Source organism: Lampris incognitus, chromosome 1, assembly GCF_029633865.1.
Source record: "Lampris incognitus isolate fLamInc1 chromosome 1, fLamInc1.hap2, whole genome shotgun sequence".
Classification (NCBI taxonomy): Eukaryota; Metazoa; Chordata; class Actinopteri; order Lampriformes; family Lampridae; genus Lampris; species Lampris incognitus.
In genome coordinates, this window is record NC_079211.1 from 96,325,324 (window position 1) to 96,347,436 (window position 22,113).

The window sequence follows — 22,113 nt, forward strand, 5'->3', positions numbered from 1 at the left end:
CAGCCACATGTATCAGTGAAGGGGGCCTAACGCCAAATCTGACTGTACTATATGTCCAAATGTAATAAAAAAATAATATATATATATTCAGGGCTTTTCTGGCTGCATACCTCTCCAGTTTCGTCCAAAGGAAACAACACTGACTATCTAAAAGACTGTCTAACATACAGCGAGCGAGCGAACTCTAGCAGATGGAGTGCAAAAAAATTGTCCTGATATACTACCAGGGATGCCGCAGTGCGAGGAGGGGATGAGATTTTTTTCTTTTTTGGTGCCGCTTGTGATTTCTCCCTCTGAAAATGAATGTCTAAGTTATTTATTCATAACTAATGTAACTTTCTTACGGAAACGTCAAGAATTTCCGTGTCGATTTTGACCAATGGAAACAGGTTGGTGGTGAAGTAAGTGTGCGACACTTCGCAAGACGTTCACTGACGCACGGAGCAGGTTAGGACATCTTGTTCGCATCGCTTCCAGTTAGGGCTAAGTGATAGGGTAGCATGGCCCATAGCCCTAGGTTGAAATATGCGGAGCTGAGAGCAGTAGAAATTGCCAATTGCCATACATTGTATATGACACTCTTTTGGGGTGACTGTGCTGGTAGGTGCATTAGACAGTTCAATTTATTGCGCCCCCCCCCCCAACTTCCACCTCCTTCCAGATATGTTAGAGGAGGAAAATTATGCAAACGTTATTGCCACTGGAAACATCGAAGAGGGAGAGGGAGAGGGAGAGGGAGAGAGAGGGAGAGAGAGAGCGAGAGAGAGAGAGAGAGAGAGAGAGAGAGAGAGAGAGAGAGAGAGAGAGAGGAGAGGGCGAGAGGGAGAGCCGGGGACAGAGAGGTGACAGCGGCTCCATGGCCAGCAGCGTTCATCCCCGCACAGATCAACCAAAGACACACATCAAAGGCGAGTCTGTTGAAACCCAATGTCCCAAGGCCCTTTCTAATATTACACTCCAGCGTTACTTATCTGTCATCTCCTCAAACATCAGGCCATATTACCATGGCTATGTGTGGTCCACCACCACCCCACCCCTTCGCTCCCACTGCTGGTACAGGATGCAGAGAAACAGATCAATTGATCTAAAGACTTAATCTCCCATACCCCTAAGCAATGTGGCTGTACCCAGAGCTCATCAAACACTGAGAGAAGACTCAGATGTGGAGGGGAGGAGGGAAAGGGGTTGAAGGACTGAGGCGAGGAGAGAGGAGAGGCAGTGCACTCTCCACAACTATCAAACTAAGTTAAAAAAAAACAACAACTAAACGGTTACATACGTAACTTCGCAAATCACGCTGGCGCACACAAATGTGCACAGCCACACACACACATGCATGCAAGCACAAACAAATGAGGTATTTAGATACCACTTAACACCAAACCATCAGCCCATTACGGAGGCAACTAGACGACAATGCTGGGGAGTCAAATCCGATGGTGCTAACAGAAAACAGGCTGCGTTCTGCATTCCAGGACAGGCGGCACAACACAACACAAACACAGAGATGGAGAGAGAGTGAGCGAGAGAGAGCGAGAGAGAGAGAGAGAGAGAGAGAGAGAGCGAGAGCAAGAGAGAGAGAGGGAAGAACAGTGACAGTACATCCCTGGCCTGAAACCATACATCTGCCCTGCTCTCCCAGACTGGCTGAGCTGTGGTTGATCGGGGGGTTTTGGTGCTTCTCTCGACTCCTGTCATTTGTGGGAAGTGGAGCCTTGCATGGAGAAGGAGAAAGAGGATGAGCTGAGGAGTTAGTTATGTGTTTTTCATTTGCTGTTTGGATGCTTTAATCCAGTGCCTGACAGTATGATGAGTGCATACATTTTTAGTATGGGTGGTCTCTCTGGGGCTTGAACCCCTAACCCTGGCAGAGTCAGAGTCATTTTTTAACCAGCGAACCACATAGAAGTAATTATATGATGTTGAAAGTACAGCGTGAAGCTTCAATGCTTTGGATTTTCAATAATAATAAAAAAAAATTGAATTGTTCTATTTTTTTGTCTACTACAAATTCGCTGGAGTCTCTTTTCTGCTGCTCGTCATCAACCTTTAGTCGCACATCTGTCCTTGAGTGCAGGTGTATTATAAAAGACTGCTTTGAGCTGAACGAGGCGATCCGATATGTGAGAAAGTAACAACACACTTTCCAGCCTTTCTCACACGCACGCACAGACACATGCCGGTGCACAAGCAAACGCACATAACCTACATACACATGTACACGCACAAACACACCTTCACACATGCTTCTACTCACACACAATACAATGCAACACATGTACTTTACTTCCCCTCTTATAGGTCAAAGACCATCTGGCAAATTCATGGTTTACTTTAAAAGGTACTGTTTTAATTAGCAAGACATTTTATTAGATGAGAAATTAATCAAAAGAATACAAACACACAGTTAATCTGGCAAAAATGTGAAGGTTCCAACGTGTTTATCCTGAGCCATCTGTGTGAACCCTATGAAAGTTGACGATCTTCAGTCTTTTCTTCTCTCCTTTCCCTTTCTTTCCCTCTTTTTTTTCTTCAGCGTGCCTTATAAACATGGTAAATTCACAATGCACAGGATCCACTAACTCTTAACATAAAGACTGAGCCTTTCATCTGTGCTCAGAATGACAAGTGGCACTGAAACAGTCAATTGTAATTTGCATTTGAAGACATGTTTTACAGTTTTGGGCACAAAGACTTATACTCCCTTAAGAGGCCCAATTCAACCCATTAATCATCCATTTCACATTGAAGGCATAGAAGCAGAGGGCTGGCGGGAGAAGTCCTATTAAAAATAAATTAGACAGAAAATCTTTTCAACAGCCTTAAGGAAGTCAAAAAGGATTCTGTAAGGAGAATTTGGCCAGGTAATAAAAGTCGATCCATATGTCAAGCCCATTCAAATCTAATTAGTGCATAAACAGCAAACAGACTGGAAAGGTGGAGGATTATGAGGAAAGTGCAAATTATGATCAAGGAAAGAGTAACAAATGGATTCTCAGAAGTAATAATGGGAAAAGCAGCAACCTATTTGTAAGGTTATGTGTGAGGAATCAAATGGCATACGGCGTTATTTTGGAAAGTATTCTGAGATGTTGAGCAGGAAACTGTACTACAGAGCAGGATGGCTTATAGTATGGGTAGCAACACTGGTAGGAACTAATTTTCAACCAAATACAAACCTGGATCCAACTAGAACATGCTTTATCCTGATGAAAAAAAAAAAGTATTATCCATGAACAACATATTGTTCTTAACCATATGAAAAGTTGCTTGTCTTATCGAATCTACCAGAGAAATGTATACACTATCTGCATTGACAGCAATTATGCCAATTATGACTGACAGGAACGCTTCCTACTCTATACAGGAGATCGCGATGACAATCCAGGCCATCAAGGTTATTCAAAGCTAGCATTTTCTGCTCCATTTTCTGCCCCATCTAGTCAATATTTTAAACATGTTTGCTCTGATTTATAACTGCTTACATAGGCGTTTCTAGCCCATTTTTGGGGATGCTGCAGCACCCCTAAATTGAACCCCAGCACCCTAAAATTGAAGATATTTTTTATTTTTTACTGTATGTCCATGTTTAATAAGCTGAAGAAATGTCAAAACCACATCCAGTATATGGTTTAAACGTAATATTTTAACAACAAAAATACAGCACCCCCCCCATGCCTCGAAAATGGTTTGATCCACCCCCCCAAATTTATCTTGTCTGGCGGGCCAGCACTCTGGGTGCTCAGCACCCCAAAAGCTCTGATCCTAGAATCGCCCCTGCTTGACAATTTGTATTTATTCTTTGAAAAATGATGAAAGAGATGGAATGTCTCCAGTCCATACCCGTATCCACTGGTTGGCCTTCCTCTCCACAGCATTACTTGGTTCCACAGAATATAGACCCCACAGGCTCTGGAGCAGCAGCTTACGGCACAAAGCTTAACACAAAACAAAATAATTTCCTTCAATTACAAACCATCCCATCATATGGTCAAGGAACTAATCACGTAACCATCCAAAACAGAGCGGTTGGTATGTTCACAGATCTTTCTATGGACTGGAACAGGAAATAAAAATGGAGGTCTCCCTGTTTAATGTTAGTCTGCCCCCAGAGTGACATCAAACAAACCACATCAGCTTTGTCACTGCTCCCGCCAGTTGAGAAAGCACGGATGGGTGCATGCCCTCAAGCTTGGTGGATGTGGTCCATCCACAGTTCTTTAATGCTAATGGGGCGACAGGTGTCCATGGGATGAACTCACCGTCAGCGGTGACAAAAGGGTTCCAGCAGAGCCGACCCAGAAACTGGCCCAGGAAGGGCAGCCTCCTCATCGTCTCTGCGGTGGAACTCTGAAGGAAAGATCAAAGAGACTGAGTTATAGGAGTAAGTGAATTTAATAACGGTAATTGATTCTGAATACTCCTAATACTTCTAGGTAGACTGGCACTGTGATCGCTAATGTGAAGCAAATGTGGAGTATTCGCTTGACGAGAAGTATGCTTCCACTCCTCATGGAAGACGGCTCAAACACATCAATCCTCATGGGGCAATTAAACAGTCAGACTCAAGCTTGACATAAAAAAAACAACAAAAAAAAACAAATAGTATTAAAACCATTCTTTTGACTTTGACTGTGTAGCAGATGTTTATGTAACCCTATAAATGGTATCCTAATTTGTCCCACACTGTATCCTATTATTTTCCCGGAAAACCTGGCAAACAGGTCTATGAGATGGCTGAGGTTACCGAGTTCAATAACAGACACATCCCCAGGTGTACAGTACACTGCTTGTTTCAAGGTTTTATTTTTGTGTCACACAATATAACGTCACAACTCCCACCATGGTGGCAACAGTGAGAGATACACAGAACAGAGCACAGCACAGAACAGGGCTCTGGTTGAGGGTACTATAACTGCAGGGGTTTTAGTATGTGTGTTGCTGCACAGGTGAGTGTGTGCATGCATTTTTAATCTCCTGACAACAGCATACTATGTGATACATTTCTTTCAATGGCCAATTAAAAACTCCACAAAAGCCTCAAAGTGGGAAAGGACATTGCATACACATTTCATATGAGTAAGCCTCAGTCCAGACTTTCCATACTTTTCATAGCTTAAAACATTACATTTCCCCCTTATTGCCTCCCTCTCTAAATAACGCTCTGAACTTCCCCAACTCAAGACTATAGACTATAACACAAGACTGAGGTAAATTATTTTGATATCTTGAAGGACGTAAGTGACTGGGATGACCAAACCTAGAAAATAGTTTAGGTCAGGTCAGTATAGTCTACTCTGTTACGGTAGGTGTAGCTCTCTTTGCTCTAAAGCCCCCTGAGACAAATTTGTAATTTGTGATATTGGGTTATACAAATAAAATTGACGACTTGTATTGTATAATGTTTGCCCTTTGTGTTTAAATGTCAGACAGACAGACAGACAGACAGACAGACAGACAGACAGACAGATAGACAGATAGATAGATAGATAGATAGATAGATAGATAGATAGATAGATAGATAGATAGATAGATAGATAGATAGATAGATAGATAGATAGATAGATAGATAGACAGAGTCTTTATTGTCCTGCAGGAAAATTGTTTTCACAGCCAGCACTAGCACAGAAACATACAGATAACCACACGGCAACATACAGATATACATACAGATATATAATCACATAACACCCATAAACACATAATCATAAACACATAACAATCACTCATACCCACATATAAATCTGGCTCTATGCTAGGTCATTGAGGCAGTTTGTTTAGCGCTACTATGGCAGAAGGGACAAAACTTCAGCCAAAGTGAGCTCTTCTCCATTTCAGAGTCCTGTATCTGCAGCCTGACAGCAGTAATAATGTCATATATGAACTGAGGGGGTGATCGGTGTCATTCACCATTGTGAGCGCAAGGCATGTGATGGCTCTGTCGTTCATGTCTGAGAGGTTGGGTGTAGGGGAGTGGATGATCTTGGAGACAGCATGTGTGATCCTGGTAAGTGTGTTTTTTGTTGGAGATGGCCAGCATGGTATAGAAACAGGGGGAACAGTACAGCAGGATGGGTTGGATTATGCTTTTGCAAAGTAACAACAGGAGGTGGGGGGTAACAGAAAGTGCTCTGAGTTTGTGGATGACGTGGAGTCCCTGCTGACATCGTTTATGGATATGTGATATATTGATGAAAGCCGAGTTTACTGTCTAAAGTGATTCCAAGATATTTGAAGTTGTTAACCTGTTCTACTGTCTTGCCGTGGGCGGAGATGGAGTTCAGTCTAGTGAGGGGTGTGTTCGGTGTTCTTTTGTCTTGTCCATGTTCAGTTGGAGGTAGTTGCCCATGCACCATTGTGTAAAATGAGAAATGGAGTATTGCTAGGCTGTGACAGAGTTATTGTCCATTTGTGAGCTTCTTTTTTGTAACCACAAGAGGATGTAGGGGAGGGATGGTTGTGAGTGGGGTGGGGATTTTTTTTTTTTTGTCTACATGTTATCTGTTAAAATGCCAATGACAATAATATAAAAATGTTGGTTCAACAAAAAAGGATCCTACCCAAGTTGAGTCAACCTATGCATTAATCAAAAGAACGATGGGTTGTCACAAAATTTTGTCATAATTTGTGTTGGTCGAAGGTGAAATCAACAAGCAAACATCCATGACAAGGTGGAGACTGAAAGAAATTAGATCTGAATCCTGAAAAAAGACTTTAAAAGACAGTTTTCAACCTTTATTTTTTTTTAAAAAAAATTATTTCTGATTTTTCCCTTTTTTCTCCCAATTTAGTGGCCAATTGATCCCTATTTTAATTCAAACACCCACCCTCGTATTGCATGCGTTCGCCAACTGCATCTCTCCGGCCGGCAGTCTCGAAGGAAAGCGCCTCCCCACTTTCGTGACAAGGCGAATCCAAGCCGAACCACTGTTTTTCCGACACACACAGAGACGCATTCACATGACGAACACAAGCCGACTCCGCCCCCCTCCCGAAGACAGCGTTGCCAATGATTGCTGCTTCCTCGAGTCCGGCCATAGTCGGATCTGACGAGACCGGGGCGCGAACCCCAGTCCCCAGTGGGCAACTGCATCGACACCAAGCCGATGCTTAGACCGCTACGCCACCGCGGACTTCAACCTTTATTTTAACAAGGCAAGTCTAAGAACAAAGTCCTACTTACCATGAAGGCCCGACTTTCGGAATAGAGTTTTGAGACGGAACACGAGACAAAGACCAGGTACAGGCACTTAAACCCAAACTACATAGGTGTAATACAGTGTTTGTCTACACTAGTGTGACACACACTAAAGAGATCAAAATGATGAGGTGTTACTTGACTAGGATTTAGTTCTGTTTGGGTGCACTATAAACTTAGAAGTGTGAGTGTAACTCTGAGTGGAAGTGTGAGCGCGATTGCACATGTATGTCTGTTTGTGCATGTGTCAGGTTTATGTGCATGTGTATATATTATTCAGCCCCGTAATAGCAACAGACCATATCATACATTTCATAGCTGAGACAATTAAAATCCCAAGCACTAGACTTTAAGGCAAGAGTGAGCACAGCAGCGCAGAATTACAAACCCAATCAAAATCTGACATGAGGCAGTATGCCGGTCTTTTTACAGCTCCACACAGAAAGAGGAGGCTGTGGTGTCAAGAGGAACAAGAAAAGACAAGTAATCATAAGATCCATTTAAATACCATAATATCTTTTAGGCAAACCAACTATATAGATTGTGCCTACCAAAAAGTGTCAGTTCTGGGGCATCCAGGTGGCGTGGTGATCTATTCCGTTGCCTACCAACATGAGGATCACCGGTTCAAATCCCCGTGTTACCTCTAGCTTGGTCGGGTGTCCCTTCAGACACAATTGGCTGTGTCTGGGGGTGGGAAGCCGGATTTGGGTATGTGTCCTGGTCACTGCACTAGCAGCTCCTCTGGTTGGTCGGGGCGCCTGTTCAGGGGGGGGGACTGGGGGGGAATAGTGAGATCCTCCCATGCGCTACGCCCCCCTGGCGAAACTCCTCACTGTCAGGTAAAAAGAAGCAGCTGGTGACTCCACATGTATTGGAGGAGGCATGTGGTATTCTGCAGCCCTCCCCAGATCGGCAGAGGGGATGGAGCAGCGACCGGGATGGCTCAGAAGATTTGGGTAATTGGCCGGATACAATTGGGGAGAAAAAGGGAGAAAAATCCAAAAAAAGGAAAAGTGTCCATTCTTAAGTGTCCTTATACTGTGGTGCCTTTACTATAAGAAGTAAAGCAGTGGGGGGGGGGGTGAATGACTGAAAGGAGGAGTGAAAGGGAAAGTAAAAAAAAAGAGGAAAGAATCAGGTCAGGAAGGAAAGAAGGTGCAAGTAATGGATGGGCAGAAGAAAGACAAGCATGTAGAAAGAAGGGGAGGAGGAAAGGAAAAAATGAAGCAAGGAAAGCTAAAACAGTGGAAGAAGAAAAAGAGAAGTAAGGCTACGCCTATCCACACCAATGTAAGTACTGACACTGGCACCATCTACTTTTCACCAGAAACAAATCCAGAGTGAAAGTGGTATAACCAGACACTAGGCTGTCAGCAAATGGAGATGGGGCAAAGACCATAATATGCACCATGCCAACAGGGCTCTTTTTGCCCAACGTGCAGCATTCCTACAGCACACAATCGCTTAGAGTATAAGTTGTAGTTAAGTTTAGACCTACATATTCCCAAAGACAAACGAATTTGAACAATCCAGATGGATGAGATCATCAATAATGGGAAGCAGAAAGGTAATAGGCCTACTGCAGTTTCTGTAAATGGGCCCTCTATGCATCACTTCTACATGCTACTCCTCCTGCCAACACCACTGACGCTGTCCTTCCCATCAATTTTAAAACACATGATAGAAGTGTGTGTGCATGTATGTGTGTGTGTGTGTGTGTGTGTGTGTGTGTGTGTGTGTGTGTGTCTGTGATTCAACTAAGAAAGAATGTTCATTTTCAATAAGAATTTTACAGCCCTTCGTGGCTATTGAAAATTGCAGTATAGGCCCTAACGAGAATGAGCTATCGCTACAGAAAATAATTATCGCTGCCTACCAGTGCCAAATCACAATGAAAAGCCCGTCTGGGATAGAAACATAGTCGCTAATAAAAAGCTGCGCCATGAGCACATGTATCTCGTCTTGATTTGGGACAGACGGCTGAGACAGAAGCAACTGATTATGTGGGGACCACATGGGGGTAATGGGAGAAGTTTATAGAAGACCATGTCTGTCCAAAAATGAAGCGAACATCGAAGCATGTTTGTCCTTGAGAGCACCGAGCTATTATCAGAGAAGTCATTTCACTGTAATTGTAAAGAACTAGAGGAGTACACTGAGTAGAGCGCAGCTCTCCGCCAAGCATGTATTGCCCTTTCTCCGGTGCTTGAACTTGGCGACAAACCCTTTTTTCACCTACCGCGAGACAGGAAATACACGCACACATGAACAGAAAAACCAGTGTTTTCTCCTGCTATTTTAAGACTTTGCCCAGTGCCTAAGTCAACCGAATGGGAAATACGGGGGGGAAAAAGCTGTTAATATGCAGCGCTCAAGCTAAAAAAAAAATCTACCTAATAAAAACGTTTTGCCTGTCAGTCTTTGGATGTGCAGCCTCTTAGGCATACCCTCGCACGAAAGCGACCAACTCTCACATGAAATGACAGAGATCCGGCTATCATAATTTCAAAGCCCTTATTAAAAGATGTCAAATGTGTTTAACCGTCATGGTTTTCATGATATTAAAATCAATGAAGGTGAATGGCTGCTCTGCTGAGTGACTTTCATTCATACAACAACGGTAAGAAAACATAGCTCAAAGTGTTTGTTGTTTTAATACTCATTTCGGCCACAAGATATTTTTTTTTCACCTGTGAAAACAGGTGAAAACAAAGTTTTGGCATGTAAAACTTTTTTTTTTTGTCAGGATCATTTAGGATCAGGATCAGGTAGGATGGAGCGGGAGATTGACAGGCGGATTGGTGCAGCATCAGCAGTAATGCGGATGTTGTACCAGACTGTCGTGGTGAAGAGGGAGCTGAGCTGGAAGGCAAAGCTCTCAATTTACCAGTCAGTCTTCGTTCCAACCCTCACCTATAGTCATGAGCTTTGGGCAGTGACCGAAAGGGTGAGATGGCGAATACAAGCAGCTGAAATGAGTTTCATCTGTAGGGTGTCTGGGCTCAGTCTTAGAGAAAGGGTGAGGAGCTTAGACATCTGGAGAGAGCTTGGAGTAGAGCCGCTGCTCCTTCGCGTTGAAAAGAGCCAGTTGAGGTGGTTCAGGCATCTGATTAGGATGCCTCCTGGGCACCTTCCTTTGGAGGTTTTCCGGGCACGGCCAACTGGGAGGAGACCCCAGGTAGACCCAGAACTCGCTGGAGGGACTACATGTCCAATCTGGCCTGAGAATGCCTTGGGATCCCCCAGGAGGAGCTGGAGGGCATTGCTAGGGAGACAGACATCTGGAGTGCCCTACTTAGCTTGCTGCCACCGTGACCCGACCCCGGAGAAGGGGCTGATAATGAGATGAGATAAGAGATGAGGATAATTTTTCTGTTGTTGTACATTTAGATTAGATTAGATCAGAGTAGATTAGATAAATTTAGATTAGATTAGATTAGATTAGATTAGATTGTTTTATCTGCCATATGACCAAGGCCGGTAGAATTTGTTTTCGGTACACATTAAACTCTGTAGCACAATAAATACAACGGCAGACACTCCACATATTATCACGAACAATACAATTACACAATAACAGAAACAAACATATTATGCACAGTTAACAGAATGATAGTATGTATCAGTGGCGGCTGGTGCTAAAAAAAATTTTTTTGGGGGGGGGGCGCAATTTACCTTGGTGCAGCACACCTGACAGCTGCGTTAATGTCCACACTGAGTTATTAAGAAGGACAATGTAGCCAATGGATTTTATCAGGGTTCGCAGATGGTGGATGATTGACAGTCGAGACGAGGCATCGTGGTGGGTATGAACATGACTGACAGCCACGAGAATTGTCCAATCATATTAGATCAAAAAACATTAAAACAATACCAATTCGTTGCCAATAAAAGTGGGAGTGTTTGGGGTGCACAGAACTGCACCCCATGGAAAATCTGAAGAAACCAATTAGACAGCAGCCTCAGGTCACCTGCTCACCAAAAGTTTGAGGGCTTACATAAGGTATTGTTTGGCTGGCGCCCCTCACCCAAGAAGTATATGTATTCAGACAGAAATCAACCAAATACCATTTGGAACCAATATCCAATGGCTGCTGACAGGCGCTCACAGACTGAAAAACACTTTTATTTCATAATTATTTGCATTATACAACTAAATTATATTGAACATGTTTAAGTAGATTTTCATCTCTTGATATTTGAAGGGGGCAGCACCCCAGCGTCTTGTACTGGCCAGCCATCACTGGTATGTATGTATGCCAATGGTGTGTTTTCACCTCTTGATATTTGAAGGGGGCGGCACCCCAGCGTCCTGTACTGGCCAGCCGCCACTGGTATGTATGTATGCCAATGGTGTGTGAGGAGGGGACTACAGGGAGGAATTCAGAGTCCTGATATCAAGGGGGGAAAAAACTGTTTGTGACACGTTTAGTCTTAGTGGACTAAATACCATTTGGAACCAATATCTTCCTGTAGCGCCTCCCTAAGGGAAGGAGCTGGAAGAGGTGATGAGCAGGATGTGAGGGGTCAGAGATTATCTTCTTTGCTCAATTTAGAGTCCGGTGAGTATGTAGAGATTCAACTGAGGGGAGTAGGTTTCCTATGATTTTAGATGCCTTGTTGACAATCCGCTGCAGTTTTTTCCATGTTTGACTGTCCGTGCCGCCATACTATATTGTAATAGAAGATGTTATAATGGACTCGATAATGGCTGAATAAAACAGAACGAGAAGTAGATGTTTTTTAAGCTGTCTAATAAAGTAAAGTAAAATCATTGTTGAGCTTTTGCAACGACGTGTTCAGTGTTAGTTTTCCACTTCAGTTTATTGCTGATGTATGTTCCAAGGAATTTAAAAGAGTCGGTGGTGGTGATGGGTCTCCGTTCATTTGTAAGGGCGTTTTGAGATTCGGCATGCATCGGAAGTAAATAATGACTTCTTGGGTTTTGGCTGTATTAAGCATAAGGTTGTTGTTTGCGCACAAAGTGACAGCTTTGTCTACTTCAGTGCGGTACTTGGTTTCATCATTGTTGGAGATGAGGCCTACAATGGTTGTGTCACATGTGTTTTTATTATTTTCATATAACTATCCATGGATGTAAAGTGAGTAGTGTAAAGTCAGAAGAGCCAGGGGGAGAGAACACAGCCCTGAGGAGCACTTGTATTGAGGATAAGAGGGTGTGAGGTTAGGGTATTAACCCTCACTCTCTGTGGTCCGTTCCACAGGAAGCTACGAATCCAGTGGCATATGGCTGGGTCAATGTTCACATCCAAAAGTATGGTAAAGAGTTTGAGTGGGTTGATGGAGTTGAAGGCAGAACTAAAGTCTATAAACAGGATGCGTGTATAGGTGTTTGGTGATTCCAGGTGTTGCGGGGCATGGCATTGTGCAGGGCTATGCCAACTGCATCCTCAACAGACCAGTTGGCTTGATAAGCAAATTGATATGGGTCCATCATTAGGGAGGTGCAAGATTTCAAGTATGACAGAATGATACGCTCAAATACTTTCATGGCCACAGTTGTTAGGGAAACTGGTCTGAAGTCATTGAGGCAGGTGATCTTTGAGGACTTTGGCACAGGAATGATGGTAGAGAGTTTGAAGCACTGTGGGACTGTACATTGACTTAGAGAGGTGTTAAATATGGTGGAAAATATTGGGGCTAATTGTGCTGCACAGTGGCTCAACAAAGCAGGACTGATGCCGCCTGGCCCTGCTGCTTTCCTAATGTTCAGCTTTTTGAATGTAGCTCTCACCTCATCCCCCTGGATGCATAAGGGTGGCATTGGAGTTGGAGTAGGGGAGGTGGCTGGTGGAATGGGTTTTTAAAAACTTGCATAAAACCTATTTAATTTATATGGGAAGTTATGGTCATTATCTGGAAGGGAGCAGGGACGTTTATTGTAATCTGTCATTTCCTTGAGATTTTTCCACATTGATCTGGAGTTACTGGAAGAGAATTGCTTGAGTTTTGTTGTGTAGCTGGACTTTGCTTTTCTTATTGCAGCACGCAACTTATACTTGGCTGCTCTGTACTGATCCCTGTTTCCGTTTTTGTATGCCAAGGTCTTTTCTTTGTGTAGGAGGTGTAATTCTTTGGCTAACCAGGGTTTTTTGTTTTGGTTTTTTTTTGCCATACAATATCACTGTTTTGGTAGGGATGCACATCTCCTTGCAGAACTTAATGTATGATGTCACTGTGTCATTGAGTTCATCGAGGGAGTCGCAAGCTGCACTAAATATTGTATTGAACTCAGGGGGCAGCCGGGACACGAATCTGGGTCTCCCGCACCACGGGTGACTACCTTAACCAGTCGACTAAAGGGTCCATCGTTACACTACCCCCCTCCTTCGGGAAGCATGTCCCCTTGCTTCAGCATATCAGCTCCCTCATGCCTCTGGGTGCACGCGCTTCCGATGGCCTCACAGTCTTACCATCCCACTTCTGACACCAAAGTAGCAAATTCAGGGGACAGCTGGGACACGAACCCGGGTCGGACCCTTTAGTCGACTGGTTAACATGGTCACCCATGGTGCAGGAGACCCGGGTTCGCGTCCCAGCTGCGGCTGCCCCTCGAATTCGCTACAATATAATCCAATCAGTGCATTCAAAGCACCCTTGAAAAGTTTCAATGGCATCCATGGACCAGGACCTGACAGATTTGAATGTTTTCTTGATGGATTTAAGCTTTTGTCTGTGTTTTGGGATGAGGATTAACACAGTGTGGTCGGACTTTCCCAGTGGAGCCCTCGGGAATGCACGGTAAGCATTCGAAATTGAAATGTAGCAGTGATCCAATGTTTTGTTTTCTCTGCTATGGCAAGTGACTTGTTGCTTATACTTCGGGAGTTCGGGGGACATGTTCGTAGGGTTGAAATTGACTAAAGATAAATGCATTGACAAGTTTTTTCAAATCCTGCTGAGACATAAATCCTTTAATTCTTGATATATTCTTCGGGTGATAGTAGGCTGACTTTGAAATGATCTTAATGAGGCTATTGCAATTCAGGTCTGAGTCCATGACTACACCAAGATTTCTGGCTTGGTTTGTGGTTTTTAACATTACCGATTGTCGCAGAGCACTGACTTTTAATCATTCTTCCTTGGCTCCAAAGACAATTACTTCAGTTTTATATTTGTTTAATTTAAGAAAATTCTGAGACATCCAATCATTGATTTGTTCAATGCTCTTACTCAGCGCTTGTATGGGATTATAGTCCCCTGGTGATACAGTGTAAATCTGTGTGTCATCTGCATAATTAGGGAAACATATTTTGTTGTATTCCATAATCTGAACTAATGGGAGCATGTAGATATTAAACAGAAGCAGCCCCAGAATGGAGCCTTGAGGAACGCCACAAGTCTCTTTTTTTTTGTCTGCTCAGATTTGTAATTACCTATAGACACAAAGTAGTCCCTGTCCTTTAAGTAGGATTCAAACCAGTTTAGTGCTGTGCCAGAAAGTCCCAACCAGTTTTCTAGTCGGTTTAGCAATATGTTGTGGTCGACTGGGTTAAATGCAGCACTGAGATCCAATAGTACCGGGACTGAGATTCTGCCAGTCTATATTTAAGCGGATGTCATTAATATAAAGACTTTAACAAGAGCAGTCTCAGTGCTGTGGTGTGGTGGAAATCCTGACTGGAAGATTAAAAACTAGTTGTTTAGTGACAATAAGTTGTTCAGTTGATGGAAAATGGCTTTTGTCAATTACTGATATCAGAAATAAAATTTTAATAGGTTGAAAACCCATTTGTTGATACAATTAAATCAAATTTTTGATTTTGAGCATTTGTATTTATGATATCAACAAATGGATTTTCAACTCGTTACAATTTTATTTCTGGTAACAATTGACATTTGGACTATTTCAAATTGAATTCATGACATCAGAAATTGGTATTATAACTAGTTAACATTATACTGTTGATATCAATAATTGATTTTATGATATCAGATACTGGCATTTTAACTATACTTAGCACAAAAAGTAAGGAAATTTGTGTTTGGTAGATTATTTCTTTGCTGTAACAATGCTTCTTGGCAATAAATCATATACCATTGGAAAGCCTGTTTATTTCCCTTTTAAATGGTGTCACATTTGTAAGGAACATGCATTTGTGGGAGGAGCAGCAGAGCTGAGTATGTGGGTTGCACCCATAAAAATTTGCCAAATCTTCTCTGCCAATGCCAAACAGCTTACTTTGCTGTTGCTATTGACTCTTTTTTTGAGCTTCTGGTACCCCAGTTGCTGACAATTAGGTGCCTGATATAAGATTTATTGCCAAGAAGCATTGTTACAACAAAGAAATAATCTACCAAACACAAATTTCCTTACTTTTTGTGCTAAGTTTAGATCAAATTCCAACTCCTATTTAAATGAATGAGAAAAACATTTAAAACTCACTAGTTAAAATAGAATTTCCAATACAGAATTGGCATTTTAACTTGTTAAATTTTAATTCTCGGGGGCGTCTGGGTAGTGTACCGATCTATTCTGTTGCCTCCCAACACGGGGATCGCTGGTTTGAATCCCCGTGTTACCTCCAGCTTGGTCGGGTGTCCCTACAGACACAATTGGCCATGTCTGTGGGTGGGAAGTCGGATGTGGGCATGCGTCTTGGTCGCTGCACTGGCGCCTGTTCGGGGGGGGGGGACTGGGGGGAATAGCGTGATCCTCCCGCATGCTACATCACCCTGGTGAAGCTCCTCACTGTCAGGTGAAAAGAAGCGGCTGGCGACTCCACATGTATCGGAGGAGGCTTGTGGTAGTCTGCAGCCCTCCCCTGCTCGGCAGCGGGGATGGAGCAGCGACCGGGACGACTCAGAAAAGGGGTGTAATTGGCCGGGCACAATTGGGGAGAAAAAGGAGGGAAATCCAAAAAAAACAAAAATAATAATAATAATAATAATTTTCGATATCATTAATATGCATTTTTAACTAGTTAAACTCAAATTTCTGATATCAGAAATACACATTGTAACTAGTTGAATTTCTGATATCAAGAATTTGCATTCTAACTAGTTAGAATTTGTGAAATCCTCTAGAAACGAATTAAAGCTACAACCACTTGCTATACACATGTTGGCTCCTTACCACACTACTTACAGGATTTCCCAAACAATTTCTCTTGTGACCTGACCTGAGCCACAATGACACAACAACCTATCCTTCCTAAAGCACATAGGCTTTAATTATGGCCACAGCGCATCTGTAATATGTGTAACAATATAAGATCCTATGCACCAATTTTTGAATTGTATAGCTGAGCACACATGCACAAACATGCACAGAAGGGCTCTGCTTGGATGGAAACCCTATGCACATAAACAACTCCCAGGGTGCTAACCCAGTTTAAACCAGGAAATTAATATGAACTTGGATATTTCTCATCTTCGGGCTAAAGCCACAATAAAGTCATTTAAGTCATCAAAGGGCACAAAACTGTTTCCAAGAAGCAGGCTATCCTCAGCTGCTCTTTTATGAGCCCACTGCTGGTAAAAAGGATTTTGCTTCAATTAAGTACACCCCTCTCTCTCTTCCTATTTCTTCCATCACGCTACAAATATTGACACTTCTGGATAACACACACATGGAATGATGCAAACAGAGAATAAAAGCGGAAAAAAGAGTCACAGTAAGTACTTATTCTATAGAATACACGACAAACTGCAAAATTCACAAAACAAAGAAAATCAGAGGCACCTCAACAAATAACTATTTGAAAAATCATTAAATTGTTAAAGTACATCTTATAAACTGTTAGGGACGGTCTACATGAGCAGTACCTCTGCTGAAGAGCTGGCAAAACGTAAGACTTTCAATGTGATATTCCATGCAGTGGGAAATGAGAGATAATTGCTTAAAAATACATGAGAGAGAGAGAGAGAGAGAGAGAGAGAGAGAGAGGAGTGAGATGTAGTAGAAAGAGGCATGGTCTGTTTAACACTGAATCCTAAGAGTCTCATACTTCTCATGTCCTCTGCAACATTCCCAAATTTGCTGGATTTGATGCCGGGATACATCAGGTTAGCACTGGAGGTCCCCCTGCGGTTATTACCTGGCTATCTCAACACTTCAGTGCTGCCAACTAGACACACACGGCCTCAGCACAGCACAGAGAGGCCTCTGTTAATAGGACCCTGCCAACACTGCACTGACTGCTAATGTCCCAGCTTGGAGAAACTGAGCTTTTTCCTGTGTGTGTGTGTGTGCTGTGTACTGTGTATACAAGCCTACTGGTGTTTTCAGTAGTTTAATGCTTCATTAATCAAAAAGAAGATCAACATAATTGATTAACTGGCCCAATTAACTTGAATGGGTAGGGTGTTCACATCCTATAGAATGGGCCTTTTAAAAGATATGTGCATATGTACCATGTCATATGACCTTGGAAGCATAGATAAGAGATGGATATGGCCAAGTGTAAAACAAGGTCAAATCGTCTCTTTCATTATGAGGATGCTAACAGTCAGTAACTACAGAAAGTACATAGATGTTAGCCAAATTCATTTTTCCCTGTGTCCACTTACCAAGTTGTTGATGTGTGTGAGGAGACGCTGGAGGAGAGCCTTTAATCTACCCAGGTATAGACAAATGTCTCTCTGGTTGTCCCGGCTCTCAGAGCAGCCCCAAGCAACCACTTTCTCCATCCAGAACTGCACCTCCTGGGCATCCACCAGGGGCTCTGCCTGAGGTTGGGGTTGGAGCTGAGACATGAGACTGTTGGGATTTGGACAGGGTCTGGTTAATTTATTTGACAAGCTAAGAGAAACTCTTTGTGAGAAATAGACAACCAAATAGACCATCATCAAAACTTGGGAGAGCAGAAAAACACAAATACTGCATGATGCTAAGTCACAGCCACATCTGAGTAGAAAGATACAGGGCTGTATTGATTGTTACTTTCTGGTTATATTTATTTTGCTTGCATAGCAATAATTCGTCAAATGTGGACTAACTGGAATTACTGCAATGCAATATTAATCTATTCTGTTGAAAAGGACAAGGAACTTCTACAGTTAGCTCTGTGCCACACTATTAACTCAATGCCTGCATGTGTGGCCCAGTGGAGCCACACAATTTGTCATCATCACCCTATTTTCTCAATTTCCCTGACACGCCAGAGATAAAGGAGTGCAAATTAATACAAAGTGGGTTAAGCCAGTTCTGTTAATCCCCTGCTACAACAATGTCATGATTTGACTTTTAGGCTTAGGGAAAACCAAGGTTTCTCAACACACTCTAATCAATCCCTACTGAGAAATAAACAGTGCATTCTTCACCTTTTATGATGATGGGGAGAAAATAGCGGGGGGCAACTTATAAGAGTGTGTGTAAGGATGTGTTTTGCCTGTACAGAGCCTGAGAATTAATGTGATTTTAGTGTGAATGTGTGTGTATTTGTTGTTTTAAGCCATAATGACAGGTCTGTATGGGACACCACGGGGTTGTGTTTTACGATCACCTCGTTACAGACGACTTGTTTAATGTCTTGCCATCATCTCTGCTGGAAAGCCCCCATGGCTCGCCGATGTGAATATATAAATACTTGTTTTGGGATTGAGGGACAGGGTGTAGGGGGCAACCAAATTAGGAACAAACACCACTTGTTGACTTGTGTTGGGAGCTCAGTTTTCAGTACACTAGAACTGGAACAGATACCCAGGTAGACACTCAACACACTTCCTCATGATCTCCCACACAGACAGACAGCTGGACGGATGGACACACACACAGACACACACACAGGATTACACATGCACATGTTACTACAAATGCATAGTTATATACACATACATGCAAACATAAAAAAATGGCACACAAATTCCCACATACACACACATATGCATGTTCAGGCATGCATACATTTAAAACACACACACACACACATCCCACACATCACACAAAGAGTCACACACTCAAACTCAATCTCAGGTGTTGGCCAAGCACATTTTAGAGCAGGAACAAGATGTGACTGGTCAAATATTATGTTTGAAGTTTTGTAAAAACTAAGCTTGTGGACTTTGGGTAAAGGGCAGTTTGCAGTTTCAATTATGAAATTGTTGACGTTATTTCAGATAATCGAATCAGTCAAACATAAATTTTTACAAATCTGCTGTGGTTTTCCCCGATGGAGTATATCAAAGTAGAACTATACTGAACATGACCGATGCACAAGACTGTAACCAGTTATTATCAACGTTGATAAAACATTTAGCTCAGCCAAATCTAAATTGACTGACGCATTTAATGATGCATTTAGACAGTTACCCCTACAACGTATGAGGCTTACGCAGTTATCAGAGAGAATTAATTCTTTTGCAGCAGTATTTAACTTTCACTTAAAAAGAACCTATTAAACATTGCTCTCGCATAAAACCTGCCTCACAAGCCCCTCTTTGTGTAAAGACTCTGAATCAGCAGTTTGCAAGGACCCTTCTCATTAATGATATTGGAAGTGTTCAATGCTAAGCCCACTGAGAATAGTAGTCACTTGTGAAAACACACACGCACTAAACATTAAGAATAAAAAGAAAGCAAGCCACTTTTACTCTGTCATTTTACAGGTTACAATGACATGTGTCTTCTGCATGTAACCCGTCCTACTGTACAGGAGCAGCGAGCAGCTGCAGCGCCTGGTGACCAACACCAGTTCTTCTTCCCCTTGCCTTTTAGCCCCAAACACACCACAGACAACCTCTTAAAAGAAACACACAGCTACTAAACTACCTCATTTGGCAGAGGTGGAAAAACCCAGTCCAGAAAGTAAAAACCCTAACCTTGTCTTTACTCTATCCCTGTGTTAAACCAGCAGATTTGGGGAAACTAGTCAGTGCAATCTGATGGTTTAGTACATCGGTGGAGCAAAGACACGGATAGGGTTTTTACTTCCTGGACCGGGTTTTCCACCTCCGTCATTTGGATCACAGTCATTAGATGAAATTAAAAAAAAACCGTTCATGTGACACTTTATATCGGTGTGCTCCGTAACTGTGAGGTATACATTTCATCTGACCTGATACGCAAACGTTACGGTGTAATGACTAGCCAGCGCCACCAGATGCCAGTGTTCCCTTCAATCTAGTAGCCTTTCACAGAGGTAGTCGTTTTTAACATTTCCCCAAAACCGCTGCACTGTTGCTAACGTTTGATTGCTCAATTATTGTAAACGTCAATGTCGTGTCGCTCGTTAGCCATAGTAAAAAGTACGCCAAATGCAACATTAGCCGACCACTTCTTAACACGACGCTGCTGCTGCGGCTATTACATCAGCTGATTAAAGATCGACGAGCCCACGGGGTTGTCTCACGTATAAACCACCGCTGAATACAATGCCGCGGTACCACACCAGGAGACACGCAGCCGACCGACGCACTTTAATCCGTTTACCGTTGCAGCGTTGTCGGAGAGCCACGCTTCCCCCTCCCGGGGACAAAAACAAACTAAACTTCCCTTTTCCGTGGCACTTCCGGGTATTGACGTACGCCATTGGCTTAGAATTCGCCCGCGCGCTACGAGCAATGCCTCCTGGGAGTCTGAGTCAAACGGCTGTCTGGCCGATCGAGGCGAGACCGTTTTCGCCTAAAGATCTGGGAAATGAAAGGGAAACAGATGAGTTCAGGGGGAAGTGGTGACGTTATCAACGAGTTTCCGCACTCGTTTTCTCGGAAGACGTTGCGACCTTTTTTTCCAACTCGAAGCCCTCGTTCTGAAAGCTGCGTTCGCTTGTAGAGTTTAGGCGAGCGGCCCTCTTATACTGTGAGCAGGGGCGGATCTACGGGGTGGCAAGGGGGTGGCAGCTGCCACCTCTGGGACACAGTCTTGCCACCCCTGTTGCCACCCCATTTATAAATCAGATAATATGTTTTTAAAGTATATTTTATGTACATGCATGGCGAAGGTCAATGAGACCCGCACCAAACTCATATCAAACAGAAGTCGCCGATTTAGAATCCCCCTCCCCCTCACAGGCGCGGATCTACAGGGTGGCAAGGGGTGGCAGCTGCCACCTCTGGGACACAGTCTTGCCACCCCTTTGCCACCCCAGGAAAAAATCTCTAGATCCACCACTGACTGTGAGTGATCCGTTTGGATGGCGAACACGATTCTAGCTGGTGTGATGAATGATTTGTGCTCTAGCTGATCATCAGTGTGCCTGCAAACCCCAGAATGAGAAACAGAGCAGTCAGAATTAAGAGTTCAGATCTGGGGAAAAGGACCTATTTACTGACTCTTAATTGGCACACATCTGTAACCGCATCTCATTCTTTGCAGCTGGAGATGTCCTCATAGGATCTCAGGTGTTCTGCCTCATTTTCCCGGGCAAAGAATTTATGAGAGCAATTTGGTTGTGACTCAAAGCTTGCAGACCTCGCAGACAAACGCTGCATCAACTTTAGATTCTCTCTAATTTGGTGAGTATGCCGAGAATAAAATGTTTTCCCCTGACTTCTTCAATAGACATGGACCCAGTTATGGACAGCTGTCTTTAGGAGACATCAGTATGACCTCACCATGGAGGTGACCGATTACGTGGCGGGGTTTATTGGAGGATGTCAGTAGTATGCCATCTATGTAAAGACATGACACAGCAACATACTTTCTCTGGTCTAAAAAGTTTATCTTTGAGAGCACTGATCTATGACCCAAGTTTATGGTGAGTTTTAAAGAAATCACAAGAATACAGGGTGTTAGTCATTCATTGTGCATGGTCCATACCTAATGTATGGTGTGTTGTTCAATCATAATCATGGCTTAACTTCATATGCATTAAAATATTTAAGGGTAGAGTTTTGTGTGTGTGTGTGTGTGTGTGTGTGTGTGTGGGAGGGGGGTTGCAAACACATGTATGTATATGTGCATATGTATGCTCTCATGTGTGCATGCATATGTTGACATCTGTGTGAGA

General features: G+C 43.0%; 1 protein-coding gene across 1 annotated transcript in view; it reads right to left on the bottom strand.

Annotated features, from left to right (window-relative positions):
• Positions 1-20,622, bottom strand: part of fancc (FA complementation group C) — a 47,873-nt gene extending 27,251 nt beyond the window's left edge. The window contains exons 1-4 of the mRNA XM_056289495.1: positions 20,595-20,622; positions 17,735-17,924; positions 4,263-4,350; positions 3,844-3,938 (exon numbers count right to left, since the gene is read on the bottom strand). Coding sequence (XP_056145470.1) covers positions 3,844-3,938; positions 4,263-4,350; positions 17,735-17,920 — 369 coding nt within the window. The 5' untranslated portion in view covers positions 17,921-17,924; positions 20,595-20,622. The remainder of the gene's footprint in view (positions 1-3,843; positions 3,939-4,262; positions 4,351-17,734; positions 17,925-20,594) is intronic.
• Positions 20,623-22,113: the final 1,491 nt, after the last annotated feature.